This window comes from Corvus kubaryi, unplaced genomic scaffold (genome assembly GCF_017639235.1).
Source record: "Corvus kubaryi isolate FWS band 111438036 unplaced genomic scaffold, C.kubaryi_AGA036_p1.0 37394, whole genome shotgun sequence".
Taxonomy (NCBI): Eukaryota; Metazoa; Chordata; class Aves; order Passeriformes; family Corvidae; genus Corvus; species Corvus kubaryi.
In genome coordinates, this window is record NW_024581133.1 from 2,413,189 (window position 1) to 2,426,752 (window position 13,564).

The 13,564-nt window shown below is 38.9% G+C and overlaps 1 protein-coding gene across 2 annotated transcripts in view; it reads right to left on the bottom strand.

The window, feature by feature from the left end:
- The window catches only part of FBN1 (fibrillin 1), a 145,159-nt gene that overhangs the window by 109,162 nt on the left and 22,433 nt on the right, over nucleotides 1–13,564 (bottom strand). For both annotated transcript variants that reach the window (XM_042039062.1, XM_042039063.1), the window contains 2 exons: nucleotides 13,358–13,453; nucleotides 11,731–11,826 (listed from right to left, as the gene is read on the bottom strand). In XM_042039062.1, the coding sequence (XP_041894996.1) occupies nucleotides 11,731–11,826; nucleotides 13,358–13,453 (192 nt within the window). The remainder of the gene's footprint in view (nucleotides 1–11,730; nucleotides 11,827–13,357; nucleotides 13,454–13,564) is intronic.

Below are 13,564 nucleotides of genomic sequence, written 5' to 3' on the forward strand. Positions count from 1 at the left end.
CATCTGAATATAAAACCTATCTAGGCACAAATGTGTGTCTGTGTGTGTGTGTGTGTGTGAAATGCATGTAAAATCTACCCTCTGGACACAGCAAAACAGGCTGTGGAATAAACATAAGCCATTCCCTGCAGGGTTTTGGCAGTTGTTTACACTAAGTGGCAAATCATTACTGCTGTAGATGTTCATTGAAATGCCAGTCATCTTGCACTCTCTTGGTATTTCCTTGGATTCGATGGGCAGTTGCCTAGAAATTTTCTATGTGGTGTTTGATGCCGAGTCACTGTGTAACTTTTAAAAGATTACCCAAATATCTATGAACAAGGAATAAAAGTTATACGTGCATATGCACAAACCCCATCTAATTGGTTTAAATCATTTCAGACACTAAAAAACTTAATTCTCATATCAAGAATTCCTTCAGCAGACAAACATGAAGCAGTCTCTCAGTAGTGGGAGATGTTAAAAGGAGCTCCTGTAAGCTGCACTCCAGACAACTACCACTGAAGTGTCAGAACTATCTTAAGTCTTCTCAGCAAGTCTCTCCCCCATTATACTGAATTCAAAGGAAGTGTTACCATTTATTTCAAAGAGGACCAGGATACCAGTTCTACTATGTCTGGGGGATAGTCGAATCATAGATGCAAAGGCTTGCTGCTGCTGCAGAGTAACAAAGAGAAATTCCTCCCAGCTTGAAGTGAAACGGACATCAACAACGTAGGCTGAAGGAAGCTGTTATTTCTACTCAAAATTCTAAACAGCTGTTTTCAAGGCAGATTAAAAGATTTTTCAATGTTTGGATTCAACTCAAGAGCTTTATCTAATGCATACTTTGTATTTGAGTATTTGTTGAATTAGAAATTTAATAGAGCAGCTGAGTATTTTAAAATCTTTTGGAAGATGTGAAAAAGGGATGTGAACTCTAGCACACCCTGTAAAACATAAATTTCTTACCAAAAGAATATGTTATTCATGTGCTCTGTACATTAGGTCAATTATTACTCACTTTCTTTGGAGAACCACCAAGTGCCTCCACCCTTTATAACAGAATACTGTAATCAAGTGTAGTAAGAATAGCAGAATTATTTTAATACACGCCGGTGGCTCAGGCCTGAGCTCAAGAAGGCTTGCACAGTAAGAGACCAAGATGGGCTTGCCATCATCTTTCGTTTTTAAGAGGGAAACAAATTAATGTTTCCTTGTACACCTTTATAAATAATTTCAATTGCACATAAATAGGGAAAAATTTATAAAAAGGAATGCTTTAAATTTGCCCTCCAATTTAAACACTTCTGTTATTTAATGACAAATTCCATAAACATTCTGATACCAAAACTTCTTCCACTGCACGTCTTTCATTTCCGCTAACCCAATTTAACCTCGCATCTTCCTTGCACTCAGCAGCTCTACAAAGCACTTTTTTTGTACATCAGCAAGTGACTGAAGTGCTAGTGCTAGATTTAAAATGCCTTCTAAAACCATTACTTTTTGTATTGAATTTGGAACCAAGTTTGATACAACTTGTACTGTTAGTTTAATATAGTATCACCTTTCATGAAGCCATATCTTGTTGGGATCCTGCTGGGAACCTGAGAACTGAAATAGCACAAGGTTTAATGCATGGCACTTCATTTTGTCCAGCCTGGTCTAGGCCAAGAGAAGCATTTCCAATTATTTAGATAACCACACAGATTAAATACCCAGCAAGATAGCTTGCTAAGTCATTCATCATTTGCCATTCCTGGCCTGTGCTTGTGTCTAGCAATGTTTTTACTAGAAGAGCCACTCAGATGAATGGAATGCACATCTCCACTGGGTCTCCCCTGCCCAAACAGCAGTGTAAACTTCTCAACCTGCCTCAAATTCTCTTTTCCCAAGAGGAGTGAAAATTGTCTGGCTAGATCCACTCTGTCATCATCTTGCCTATCGTCCCTTCTCACCTGTTTCTCTTGCTTTTGCTTTATGAGCCCCCATAAGTCTACCAAATTTCAGTGTATTAAAAGATTACTCTCTCCTTACTTCAATCCCTCAAAAGTTCACAAATCATCCTCTTATTACTCTTTACTCCTCAGCTCAAGAATCAAGTAGCTGGAATGAGTTCAACACCATGTGGTGTAATTCAATTCCAGACATAATATCTGCATCATTACGCTGTATCTTATCTTAAAGATTATTGGAGCTGAAGTAACTGCACATCAACTCTCCTTTCACAGGATCCTTTCACAGAGGTGCATCACTCACCTCTTTTTTCACTGCCCATTCCAATGGCAGATCTTTTGGCCTTCCAAGCCTGAGGCTTGGAAGCCATTTTTGACCCTGTGGCTTCTTCTGAAGCCCATATTAATCCAACTGTAGAGCTGTCATACTTGCATTTTACAAATCTCTCCAAGTTACCACCCATACTGTCACACCAGGACAGGGAGAGTCTTATAAAGGCTTTCATCATATCCCAGCAGGACAATTATACTTCATTGCTTGCTGGTTTTACTATTACCTCTTACAAACATTTCAAGTCCAAGTAGTGTTCTGTCACTGTACTGCTCAACTGAGCTAAGACATCTGGACAATCCAGCCCAGAGACCAGTCCAATGTCCCTTGAAGAAACAGTTCAAGGTGTGTCTCACTTAAAGATCCACCTTAATTGCACTTTGAAGAGGGAACACAGCATGATCTTCCCACTGTATGCTTACCACTTTTTTCTTGCTGTAGTTCTCAGAAACAAAAGCAAACAGGAGCTTTTGAGGTCCTAAAATCTCCCATCACTGAGGGACCCAGCTGCCACCTAAATCGGGTGACATTATCAAGTACCTAACAGGTCTCCCCATCTTTTTCTAGTAAGTGACAAGCAGGTAACTGCAATTAGTGTCAAGTGCAAAGGAAAACTCCCCTGTCAGCGTGTCTGTAGTTTTCAGTATTACTCGGATTTAAAACCATTCCCTATTCCACACCCCATGAACCACTGTAATTTTGTCCGGTTTTTTTATTTGTTTTTAAAATAACTGTTCCACTTTTAGAATTTGATTAGGCAAGTACATTAGACATTATCAGCATAACACATGCTTTCATTTCACAGCACTCAATCAATCACTGCCACAGGACAAACACTCTCTGGATAACAGAACACACAAAAAAGAAAAAAACAGAGAAGACCCAGAATTATTGTTAACACTTTGACAATGTTAGCACTGGATCTTCATTAAATAGCTAATAGGTGTGAATGGTACAGCTGGAGGTATTACAAATCACAGACTAACGTATATTTTAACACATTTTCCAGAGAGTGACTGGACACAGTCCTGAGCAACCTGCTCCAGCTGATCCTGCTTGAGCAAGGGAGTTGGAGTAGGTGATCTCAAGAGGTCCCTTCCACCCTAAGCAATTCTGTAAGCTGAAACAGAGTTAGAAATAACCCTCTCTCCCTGTAATTCTTACAGTTCTATTTTTAAAAGAATGTAAATGCATCGTTTGATAGATAGGAGTTACCCCACTAAACAGCAGATATGCATTTTGGTGTGCTGTTTTTGCTGAAGATAAACTGATTTTCCAAGCCTTGCTGAAAATTCAGCTATCAATAGATTCAATGGAGCCATTGTAAGCAATGGGGCCGGGATAAAAGGACCTAGAGCAAAAACTGATGGCTTAATCTTGAGACCAAAGAGCACTATGAGATCCCTGTGTATACAGAAATAAGGAAAATGGTAAGTTTAGTAAAATATCACTGAACTTATGACCACTGCTGCACTGCCAGCAAGGACACCTCTGGCTTTTTCCCATGCTGTGTGCAGTGGTGCAGGATGAAAGCAGCAGCCACCACTTCCCCAAAGAGGCAACAACTGTGAGCATACAGGTTTCTACTCAGCTCCTGCTTCCCTATGATTTTCAGCACCTCTGTGTTAGAAGAAAAAGCACTACAGGGTCACAGAAGACCATTCATTCCAAGGAGTAAAGAGCAATTGGGGACAGTACTGAACACCTGGCAATCATTGGGTAAACTTTGCAAAAAACATAAACATTGAGGACAGAATCATTATAAAACATGACCAAGATCACTTGGTAAAGCCAGGCTTACTTGAGTTAAATGCTTTTTAAAAATTGAGTACACACTAAGTTAAACATTCAAGGACAAGTAAAACAGTCCTTTAGAATGGGAGATCTATAACCTAAATTACACCACCAAGGAAAGAAATAAAGGCTATGGCACAGCAGACTGCCATTCCATTAGCCTACCTGTGCTAGTTTAGCTTGGGTAATGCCTGCAATGCATACAAAGTAAATCTATAAGATCACAACCAAAAATCAGGTGCTTAAAACGTTTCATATTTCTTTCTTAGAACATAAACCCACATGTGGATGTAACTGTAAACACACATGCACTTTTAATAACTTTCATGCTTTTTTAAAATTACTTATCCTTAGCCTTTGCACACCTTCCTACAAAGGGAAATATTAACTCTTGGTTTTTTTATGTAGCAAAATTCCACCTTTATCCAAAAGAAGTTTCTTCTGGATAAAGAGTGCAAAGCCAGGCTGTTTTACAGCACAGCAGAATTTGGATATTTCTCTCAGGGCTCCTTTCTTTTCAGACCTTATTTAGGCCTCTTTTCTTTTCCTACAGCATTTCTCTAAAGTGCCAAACTGTACAAGCTGTCACGAAAAAAATTATAAAAACTACTCAGTCATTATTCGTGAACCTCTCAAGGGAAACTGGAAGTGCGAATGTGCCTGTCCTTACAGCTGCTCTTAGGTAGTTGTTTCCCACAATTTTTTGCAGCTTTTATGCTCATATAGGACAGATCTCTTTCTAAATCTAACAGTTTACTTCAGAAAAGTTTTAATTTTTACAGAGATTTCAACAGCTCTGTTACAAATATGTAGCAAATAAACTTACATGTGTCAAAACACTTGCACTGGCCACTTTGAGCACCTCTGTTTAAGATGCATTTTCATTAGCATTTTGCAGCTGACCTACATAAAAGAATTGTTTTACTTGGAAGTGCCTTTGTCAGTTTATCCTTTCATTAGGTTACATCTATGTTTTAAAAGAGGTTTCTCGTCTTTGTTAGAACTGACCATCAAGACAGTTTTAGATCACTTACAAAAACAAGAGAGAAAAAAAAGTCACAAACTTGACTGAGGCATCATGCATACTGATATTTGTCTCTGTGGCAACTTTAACAAAAATTCTCAGCTTACCAGCCCAACAAGAAAAAATGCTATGAATGGATGATTCACAAGGAAACATTTGTTTTCACTGTAACAAATGAGAGGATTTCAGGTAGTGGTGCTTTCTTATGTCAAAATATATTACAGCCCAGAGAAAAAGGAATAATTTTCTTCATAAACAGCTAAGTAGGCATTGTTAGGTAAGTTCTCAGCTGCATTTACTCACTCCCCATGTCATGTCCAACTCCGGGAGCCACCATTTCAAAGGCACCTTTTCTCTGGAAAGTTCCAAGACAAATCAGTTGTGCCCAGCTTTTTTATTTTCTACAAGTTTTGGCTGAAATTAGAAAAATGGACCTCGTACAGTGGTACTAAAAGGTGAAGAACAGCTTGAAGACACTCATTCTGAAGGCCTGGAACACTGCAGAGCACAGATCTGGCAGTATAGGCCATTTAGGGAAGTTACAGCTTTCAACTGTCTGCACTGTGTATACAGAAGTCATATCTGTATGACCTGCATGTAACATCCCATAATGAAACAAACATAGACATCTCCCTGTGTAGGTAACTTTTTCAAAGCCTCTCCTCCACTCTTCATTTCTTAAGACACTACCAGACAGACTGCAAGTACCATGTGCAGGCAAAGCCAGTGCAAGGTCCAGCCCAGCTGCAGTGAAAGCTGAACCCAATTTCTTGCAGAGCAAACAGGAGCCAGAGGCTGCCAGCACAACTGGCAGCAGCAGTCAGGTTCAACAACAAAGCTGTTTCCAGTACCAGAAGAATGATCTAGTGACTTTCCTGTGAGTCCTTTCAATGTCCTACATGCAAAAACCAAACCTTACAGATTAGAACAATGCAGCTATTTCATTCAAATGTTTTTATGATAATATAGACTCCACAATTTGTGATTAAATTTGTATGCATCTCCACTGCTACAACTAAAATCAGAACAAAGCAAAGTCCAAACAATACTTCACTGCACATCTAAAGGTCAGTGTCCTTAGCAGCCAATCAAGAAGGCATGGAAATATAATCAGGTCTGCCAAATAGTTGAATGAAAACTTTAGATTTGTTTGACTGAAATCAAAACTCAATTTGGAACAAAATGTAAATGTTCAGCTTCATGTACAAAAGCTGGAGCCCTAACATCTCACAAGAGACCTAAGCCATATGTAATCATTTATGGATCTTGATTAAGCTTATAAGCATGTATCTGAAGAAACATTTTAAAACTTGCTATGTGATATTTTAAGACACAGAAAGCATAGAGCAAGCAACACAGGACCAGTTATGGGGGGTATCTGCAAGGACCAGAACAATGGATAAAAGCCTTCCTATACACAAGACCCCTAAAAATGCTTTTTGGCATCAAATAACAGACTGAGCTGAGTCCTGAGTTCTGATCTAGAGATCTGTTGATTGTATTGTGAAGTATTACAAACCACCTTAAATCACACACAATCATTCTGTAGAGGCTGACTTCTCCACCATAAAGCTGCAACTTAAATTTTAAAAATTGAAAAACTCATCCAGTTATCTCAACCTCTTTTATAAAAAAGATAATCCAAAAAAATTTTTATTCTGAAACTGTAAGACATCAAGAGTGACAACATATATTGAAATTATTTTAAAGTCAGTAAAGCATCACTCTGTGATTGAATATATTGATCTTCAGCCTGAAGCCATTTTTCATAACTTTTCAGGGGGAAAAACATGTGCAAGAGTCCTTATTGCAGGCCTTCAAGTTTAGCCATCTTTCAGTTTTCTGCTATAGCACTGTACACGCATTCATGTTACATGGCTGCAGAAAGTACATGCCTATGTCAACAGATGTGTTTCTTGGAAGAAAGCTGCAGAAATCAAGTTTATTCAAATGTTTGCCAGCTACCATATGCTGCAATACTACTTTAAATGCAACATAAGGCTTTGGGAACATACTTTTACTCCTATCTACACTTTGTTATTTACTTTCCATTTAGACTAAATACCAGAGACGGGGCACACTAAGGGGTGCAGTGTCCTCTTTGTAAAAACATTCTACCCGTTGTAGTATTTAGAAAGAAAAAAAAAATATACAGAGCCCTACATTACTCCTGACCACTTTCAGCAGCTGCACTTTCATAGAGAGGCTCTGGGAAAGATATTTTTACATATGGCATTAATTCTGGGAACTTTTAATAATGGCCAAATATAATTAAAAATTATGCAAAAATTCCTGCCATGAAGAGAGCAGTACAGAAACGACTCTGTTTGAAGAAAAAGCAATCGTTTGCTCATATTCTGAGTCCATAAAAAAACAAAACACACGTGGTACGTTTTTAATATTTGAACTACATCAGGCCCGATTCTGCTCCTATGTGAAGCAAGTGGCAAAACGCCAGAATGCAGCAGGATTGAGCCCCTCATGTTGTCACAAGCATTCAAATAAACAAACAGGGCTGTAACACATTCTAAGCTTCCACTGTGTTCCTCTAAATGAATCCAGACAGAAAAAGAAAAGCACATTTAATTGCGTTTCTGCAATACAAGGATAACAACAATGTACAATCTTCTATATAGAACTCACCCTCTTACAGTATTATCACCCAAATGTCCAAAGAGAAACAGTTTTGAAGAGTCAAGAAAGCCTTTGTGCACAAATCTGCAGGCAGCTCTACCAAATCTGATAGGGCTGCTTGATCTCCCTGAGCTCCTAACATCAATTTTTCCTCTAGACTTTCATAAAGTGCAGGATACAGGGATGTTTTCACATGACCCAAACGTGGGCATCTCCCATAGCCAGCTAAATCCCCTAGGCTCTTTTACAGACAATAGAAAGAGCTGTCGATGTTCTGAATCATCCTCAGGGGAACATAAGCTAAGTCTCTGCTTTCAGTCTCTTCAGCAACTCTAAAAGAAACTGCAGAATGTGTAACTCACTCAAGTTATTCAGCATTAACATTCAAATGGCATAAAGATGGCATCCAGTTTTGAACCAGTGGGAGGAATTTTGCTTTGCCCACATCTTCATTTTCTGCTATCTGTGATTTCTTTTCATCAATAATATGACTACGGATAAGCTAAAAGCTGAGTGCATCTCTCAGATCTTAACTCTGAAAGCTCGGGCCAAAAGCCAGCAAGGCCCTTAAGCACTTGCATAATTCTAGGCATATTGACATCTCGGGTTTGAATTTAAAGGCATGTCAAAGCCCATCACTGGACCACCACCAGAGAACTCAGCACCTTCCTAAAAGAAATCCCTGAAGTTCAACTTCTAACTGAGACAATGTCTTTGAAATATTTTCCTTCCTGGGCTGTGTATTTTAAATGTCTTAAATGGCTGTAGGAAGCATTCCCAACTCTGCTACACTTTTACTGCTGAGTTTATGTCAAGTCCACCTTTTCGAACATTATTCCACAGAAAGGCCAGGTCTGTTGTTTTATGATACAGCTGCATACACTTGACACTATGTCCAGGCAGCTTCTCCCACTCTGGAAAGGAGCCAAACACCACACACAACAGCTTAGGAGTTAATGATACCTGTGCACCACTTGCAGCATGACAAAGTTGTCGATCCAGCTCTGGTGAAGCCTGTCTCACCAGTGACATGGTATGCACTCCCAGAACATGAAGAGGAACTCCAGTGATAAAAGTGAATCTCAAAATTCCTTGTGCGCATGTCTGTAGTGCTTTACACAAAGATTAACACTTCTAAGACATAGAAAAAAGCAATTTGTGTGCCAAAACTGTCCAAGGCCAGCTGCAACCCTCTCGAAGAATGACTGAATAAATACATAGAAATACTCATGCCACAAATTTGATGGAGTTTGCTGCACTGTGAAAGCAGTGAGTCTAAAGCCCTTCATTGTGCATGTACTTGATGCTACTGACCTACACAGAAGTCTTGTAGATCTTCATTAACAATCACATGGTCAGCATTTACTGAGGTAAAACAGTAGACACAGAACTACACATCTTGTCTCTGTATCTAAGAAACTGGATCTAATTTTGTTCCAACCACCTGCAACATTTTAAGTGTTTTCCCTATTGGATTATTAGAATAACCCCACGTGTTTGGTTGCCTTGACATTGTTTTATTCAAGTCAGTTCTAAGTTACGACGTATGTGGCAAAGGCTGGAACATTCTTTGGTGTGTGACATATGTGCCACAAACACTCTTTGATTGTTACTGTTAGTTGATGTTTGTAGAGAAAAGCACTGGGTGATACACAGCAGTAAATTACTTTCATAACTGTTAGTTTGTGGGATGGCATAACCTAGAAGTCAAACCACAGCCAAACAGATGGAGAATGTGTATGCCACAAAACTGTATCACTTCACATTATGTTTATATCCAGAAATGGTGTTTTCAAAAGAATCTGCTTCTCCTGCTTCCCCCAGAAATGGCATAGTTTAAGAGACTGTTTCTCTTGAGTATTTTCCTTTCCCCCCTGCTTCCAATGCACAGAGATGCTTTGGTTTTGTTGTTTTGCTTCCTCCCCTCTTTCTTTTCTTTCTAATAAACACACGATTTTACTCTACGAGGCATGAATCTTGTCAATTTACTGGCTACAATCCATTCACATGTACATCAGAAGCCCACCAGGGAGTGTCAAATCCACAGAACTTTCCAAAGCTAGATTCAACATACGGACCTCTTACTTAGCTGACAGCTGTGTCAAATCATATGCAGCCAGACAACTCCCCAGTGACCACACAGGTGCATGTGCTGAACAAGGCAAGTTATTCTAAGACCAAGATTAGTTTATACTTGAAAAGTTATCTTCAGAAAAAGCTTTTCTCATGGCATAATGCGATTCTGAGACCAAAAACCACCACACCCTTTTTAGAGGAGGGGAACATATTAGCTCAGCTAGGTAGAGAGGCTGCAGGAAATCTGTGAAAGCAGCCAAATTTCAGAGGGTTTCTGGGAAGATATGACAATCATTTGGCCTCAACATAGCAAGCGAGCATTAACCAGGAATACTACAGCTCATTCATGTCCATTTTGTCTTTTATTGATAACTGTAAAAATCAAACACGTTTTAAGTAAAAAACTGCCTATGGACAAAGCATGTAAGTTACATATTTCCACCTCAGTTGTACTCAACAGCATGCATGTAATTTCAGGACAGCTTGACTTGGCTCAAATGGCTCTGTGCCACCAGTTTCTCACTCCACCCACCCCCAGGAAGGAGCCCTGAGGGACAGGACTGAAGCTGTTACCAGGATTCCGCCTAGAAACTCGCCCTAATGATGTGGAGTCAAACTGGTCTCGGATCAGGCAACACAGAAGTAGCACTGAACAATCTTCTTCTGAACTTACACTTTACACCTCCTCACCAGACTGAGGGCTCAAAAACTTCACCCATGAAGAACAAGCAGTAATTGCTTGAAATTCCAAGTCCTTGCAGCAATATTCAGCATATTCTCACCTATAAGCATTTATTCTCTTCAAACTGAGGAATTTTAACCTAATTTCCCATTCCTCTTACTCCTCCTCCAGCAGTGAGATCCCATGATTCAGAACAGAGCTACTTTTCAATCTTTGGAAAAAATTCGCCACTGGTTTGAACGACTTTTATAACATCTGAGTGGACAACTGGCAAGACTTCACACAGTGCCAACACAGCAATTTTATCTACTGTAGGGAGTGCAGGAAATACCTGCTTCATCCTACCATCTGTTTTAGCACAGAACAAAAAGCTTTGGTCCCCTCAGAGTTGTTGTTCTGTATCACCCACCTATGCTGCCCACATAAAAAAGCCAACCATTACTCCTCCAGGAGCAGCACTGATAGCAGAGATCATCTGACACGCTAATTGACAGAAATTTCATGTGCTAATGAAATCTACATCCTCTGCATGGAAGCCCAAAATTAGATAATTGATGTCTATTCTGTCCCAGCTTCACAGATATGTAACACAACCCATTTTATGAGTAGTATGCATGAATTTCCAACTACACAGACCAACTGCTCAGACAAATGAAAGTATTTTATTTGTCTTTTTATAAAACTCAACAGGATTATACCTAAATATTGTCCACTACACTGCTCACAAATGAAACATTAAATTGGTTTAATAACCCTGAAAAAAAATCCACATACCATATAAGGCAGTTGGTATAGCTGTGTTTTCACTTGAAGACTATCACTATGGATATGCAACTAAAAAGCTAAAATTGAAACAATAAATCTGTACAAAAAGGAAAAAAATTGAATAAACTCTGCAAAAGAAAACATAAAGACAGAGGCAAGATGCTACTTATCATGTCTATCAGATTCGAAGATCTTTTTTGATGACTTAGAAGTTTGAGCAAAAGCACACAAAAACTTTCATTTGCCACCTCTTCCACTGGAAGGGTTTCATCACAAAAAAGTAAACAGTTCCATCTGTGTTTCATCCTGGCCTCTATCCTTATGAAGTTCACATACTTCTAAAAATGCTACTTAAAATTTATTTTCCTTCTTGAGACCACCAAAAACAAACACAACCAATTCAGCTATAGAATACAATAGGTAATAGCCCAACAACCCTACTGTCAGAGGTGTTGGAACATTATTATTCCCACTGATTTAGGGCACATACCTCTCTCGCACTGGGGTCCAGTGAAGCCATACGTGCAAGCGCATCGGTTCGGAGCTACGCATCTCCCTCCATTCAGACATCCATTTTCACAGACAGCTGTACCAAAGGGAAGGCAAAAGTAATCTTTATTGAGCTATTTGCAGAAAGGCATGAAGGTCATACTTGACCAACTTAGGCAAACTGGTAAAAATGGTAAACATGACAGCACACCAAACTCTTTTCCTAGAATCTACTTAATGACCTTTTACTACTTCCTGGCCTCATTAGTACCATGAACTCATCTTTTCAAGGGAGCGTAACACAAATACAGGAACCACCACAGCTTTTCTGACCTCTTAGAGCCTTTCTCTTTGGGATAGCTAGACAATCCTGTAACTTCAAAATAACATCTCTTTCAAACTTGCAACAAATTCCCTTGGGGTAACACTGATAGAGACTGCACAAAGAAGATGCAGAGGAATATTTCATCTCTAAATCTTCAAAAATGTATTTGTTCCTCCTATAATAATCCAGTATTAAAAGGCTGTTTGCTGATTAATTGCTATTAATTAGGATAGCAAAATGTAATCAATATCTATTCCATGTTAATTCAAGATACTCTTCCCCTGTATGATGTCGTCACTGGCTTCAGAGCTCAATTTTTTTATAATGAACTCCAAAAGCAGTTGCTCTCAAAAATAATCAGAAAATACAACATGCACATGAAAAAGAAGATTTTAAACACAAATTGATGCCCATTGAGTAATGTTATTCTTTGTTTCACTTCACATTTACTTCAGTAGATAGAAGATTTCCATTTATCCTCTTTTATCCACTTGGTATTTCACAGTGAAGGCAGAAATAAATTCTTAATCCTTTCACCATGTGATCCTCCTCCAGATTATTAGGGTAAATTCCTAGTCCCACTGAAGTTCATGTAAAGTGTGCCATTGATTTTGACAGAGCACAAAAGGTTTTCATTAAATGAGCTAAACACATTTTCTGTGTCAGACCAATAGCTCACTAGATAGCAACATGACAGCCTTGGTTAAAAGCAGTGTCTACATCCTTATTTGAGTTACTTCACAGCATTCCAGCCAAGAAGAACAAGAGAGCACCAGAGTCAGTTCGGGAGAGATTTCAAGCAGCAGATCCAGGAATGCTTTTGGCTAAGGACTCACTGAGCAAATAAAAAAGTCTGTCGATCAACTCTAATAAGACAGCGTCAAAATTTCTAGAGCATACTAGCTAAGTCTGATGCAAACCCTGAAATGAAAACAAGACTTTGTATTAAAAATCTTCATTTTATCTATAAAATGGAAACTGAATCCCATGTAAAATTTACACCTATGACCCATTGCTCTAGTGGGTGAAAAGTCCTGGAGGTCAGTGGGAATTACAGTAGTGTGAGAACTACAGGATCAAGTTATATCCAATTGTTATGAAGTCACATGATGCTTATTTTAATAATCTTGATCAGTAAGAATTCACTCAGCATTCATTTCAAAGTCATGTGTTTTTCTGTAAAATTGCACTATACCTGATCAAAAACCAGCTCAACAGCATCTGAAATTTAGTGCTAAAGGGTGTCCACTCCACATATCACAGAATCACTTCACAGTATGTACATTCCTAGGGGTGTACTTACGCTGTCCACAGTGTGTTCCTGTATAACCCTTCTGACAGAGGCAATGGTCATCACTGCAGCTACCTCCATTCATGCACCGGATGTTACAGTGTTGGACTTGAAAGGAAAAGAGATTTTCCTCAGTTAAATGGAACCAGTCAGAAACACTTTACTGTTTGCTAAAGGACTTTTTTTTTTCAGGGATTGATTCTGTGAACCAAGAAGTAT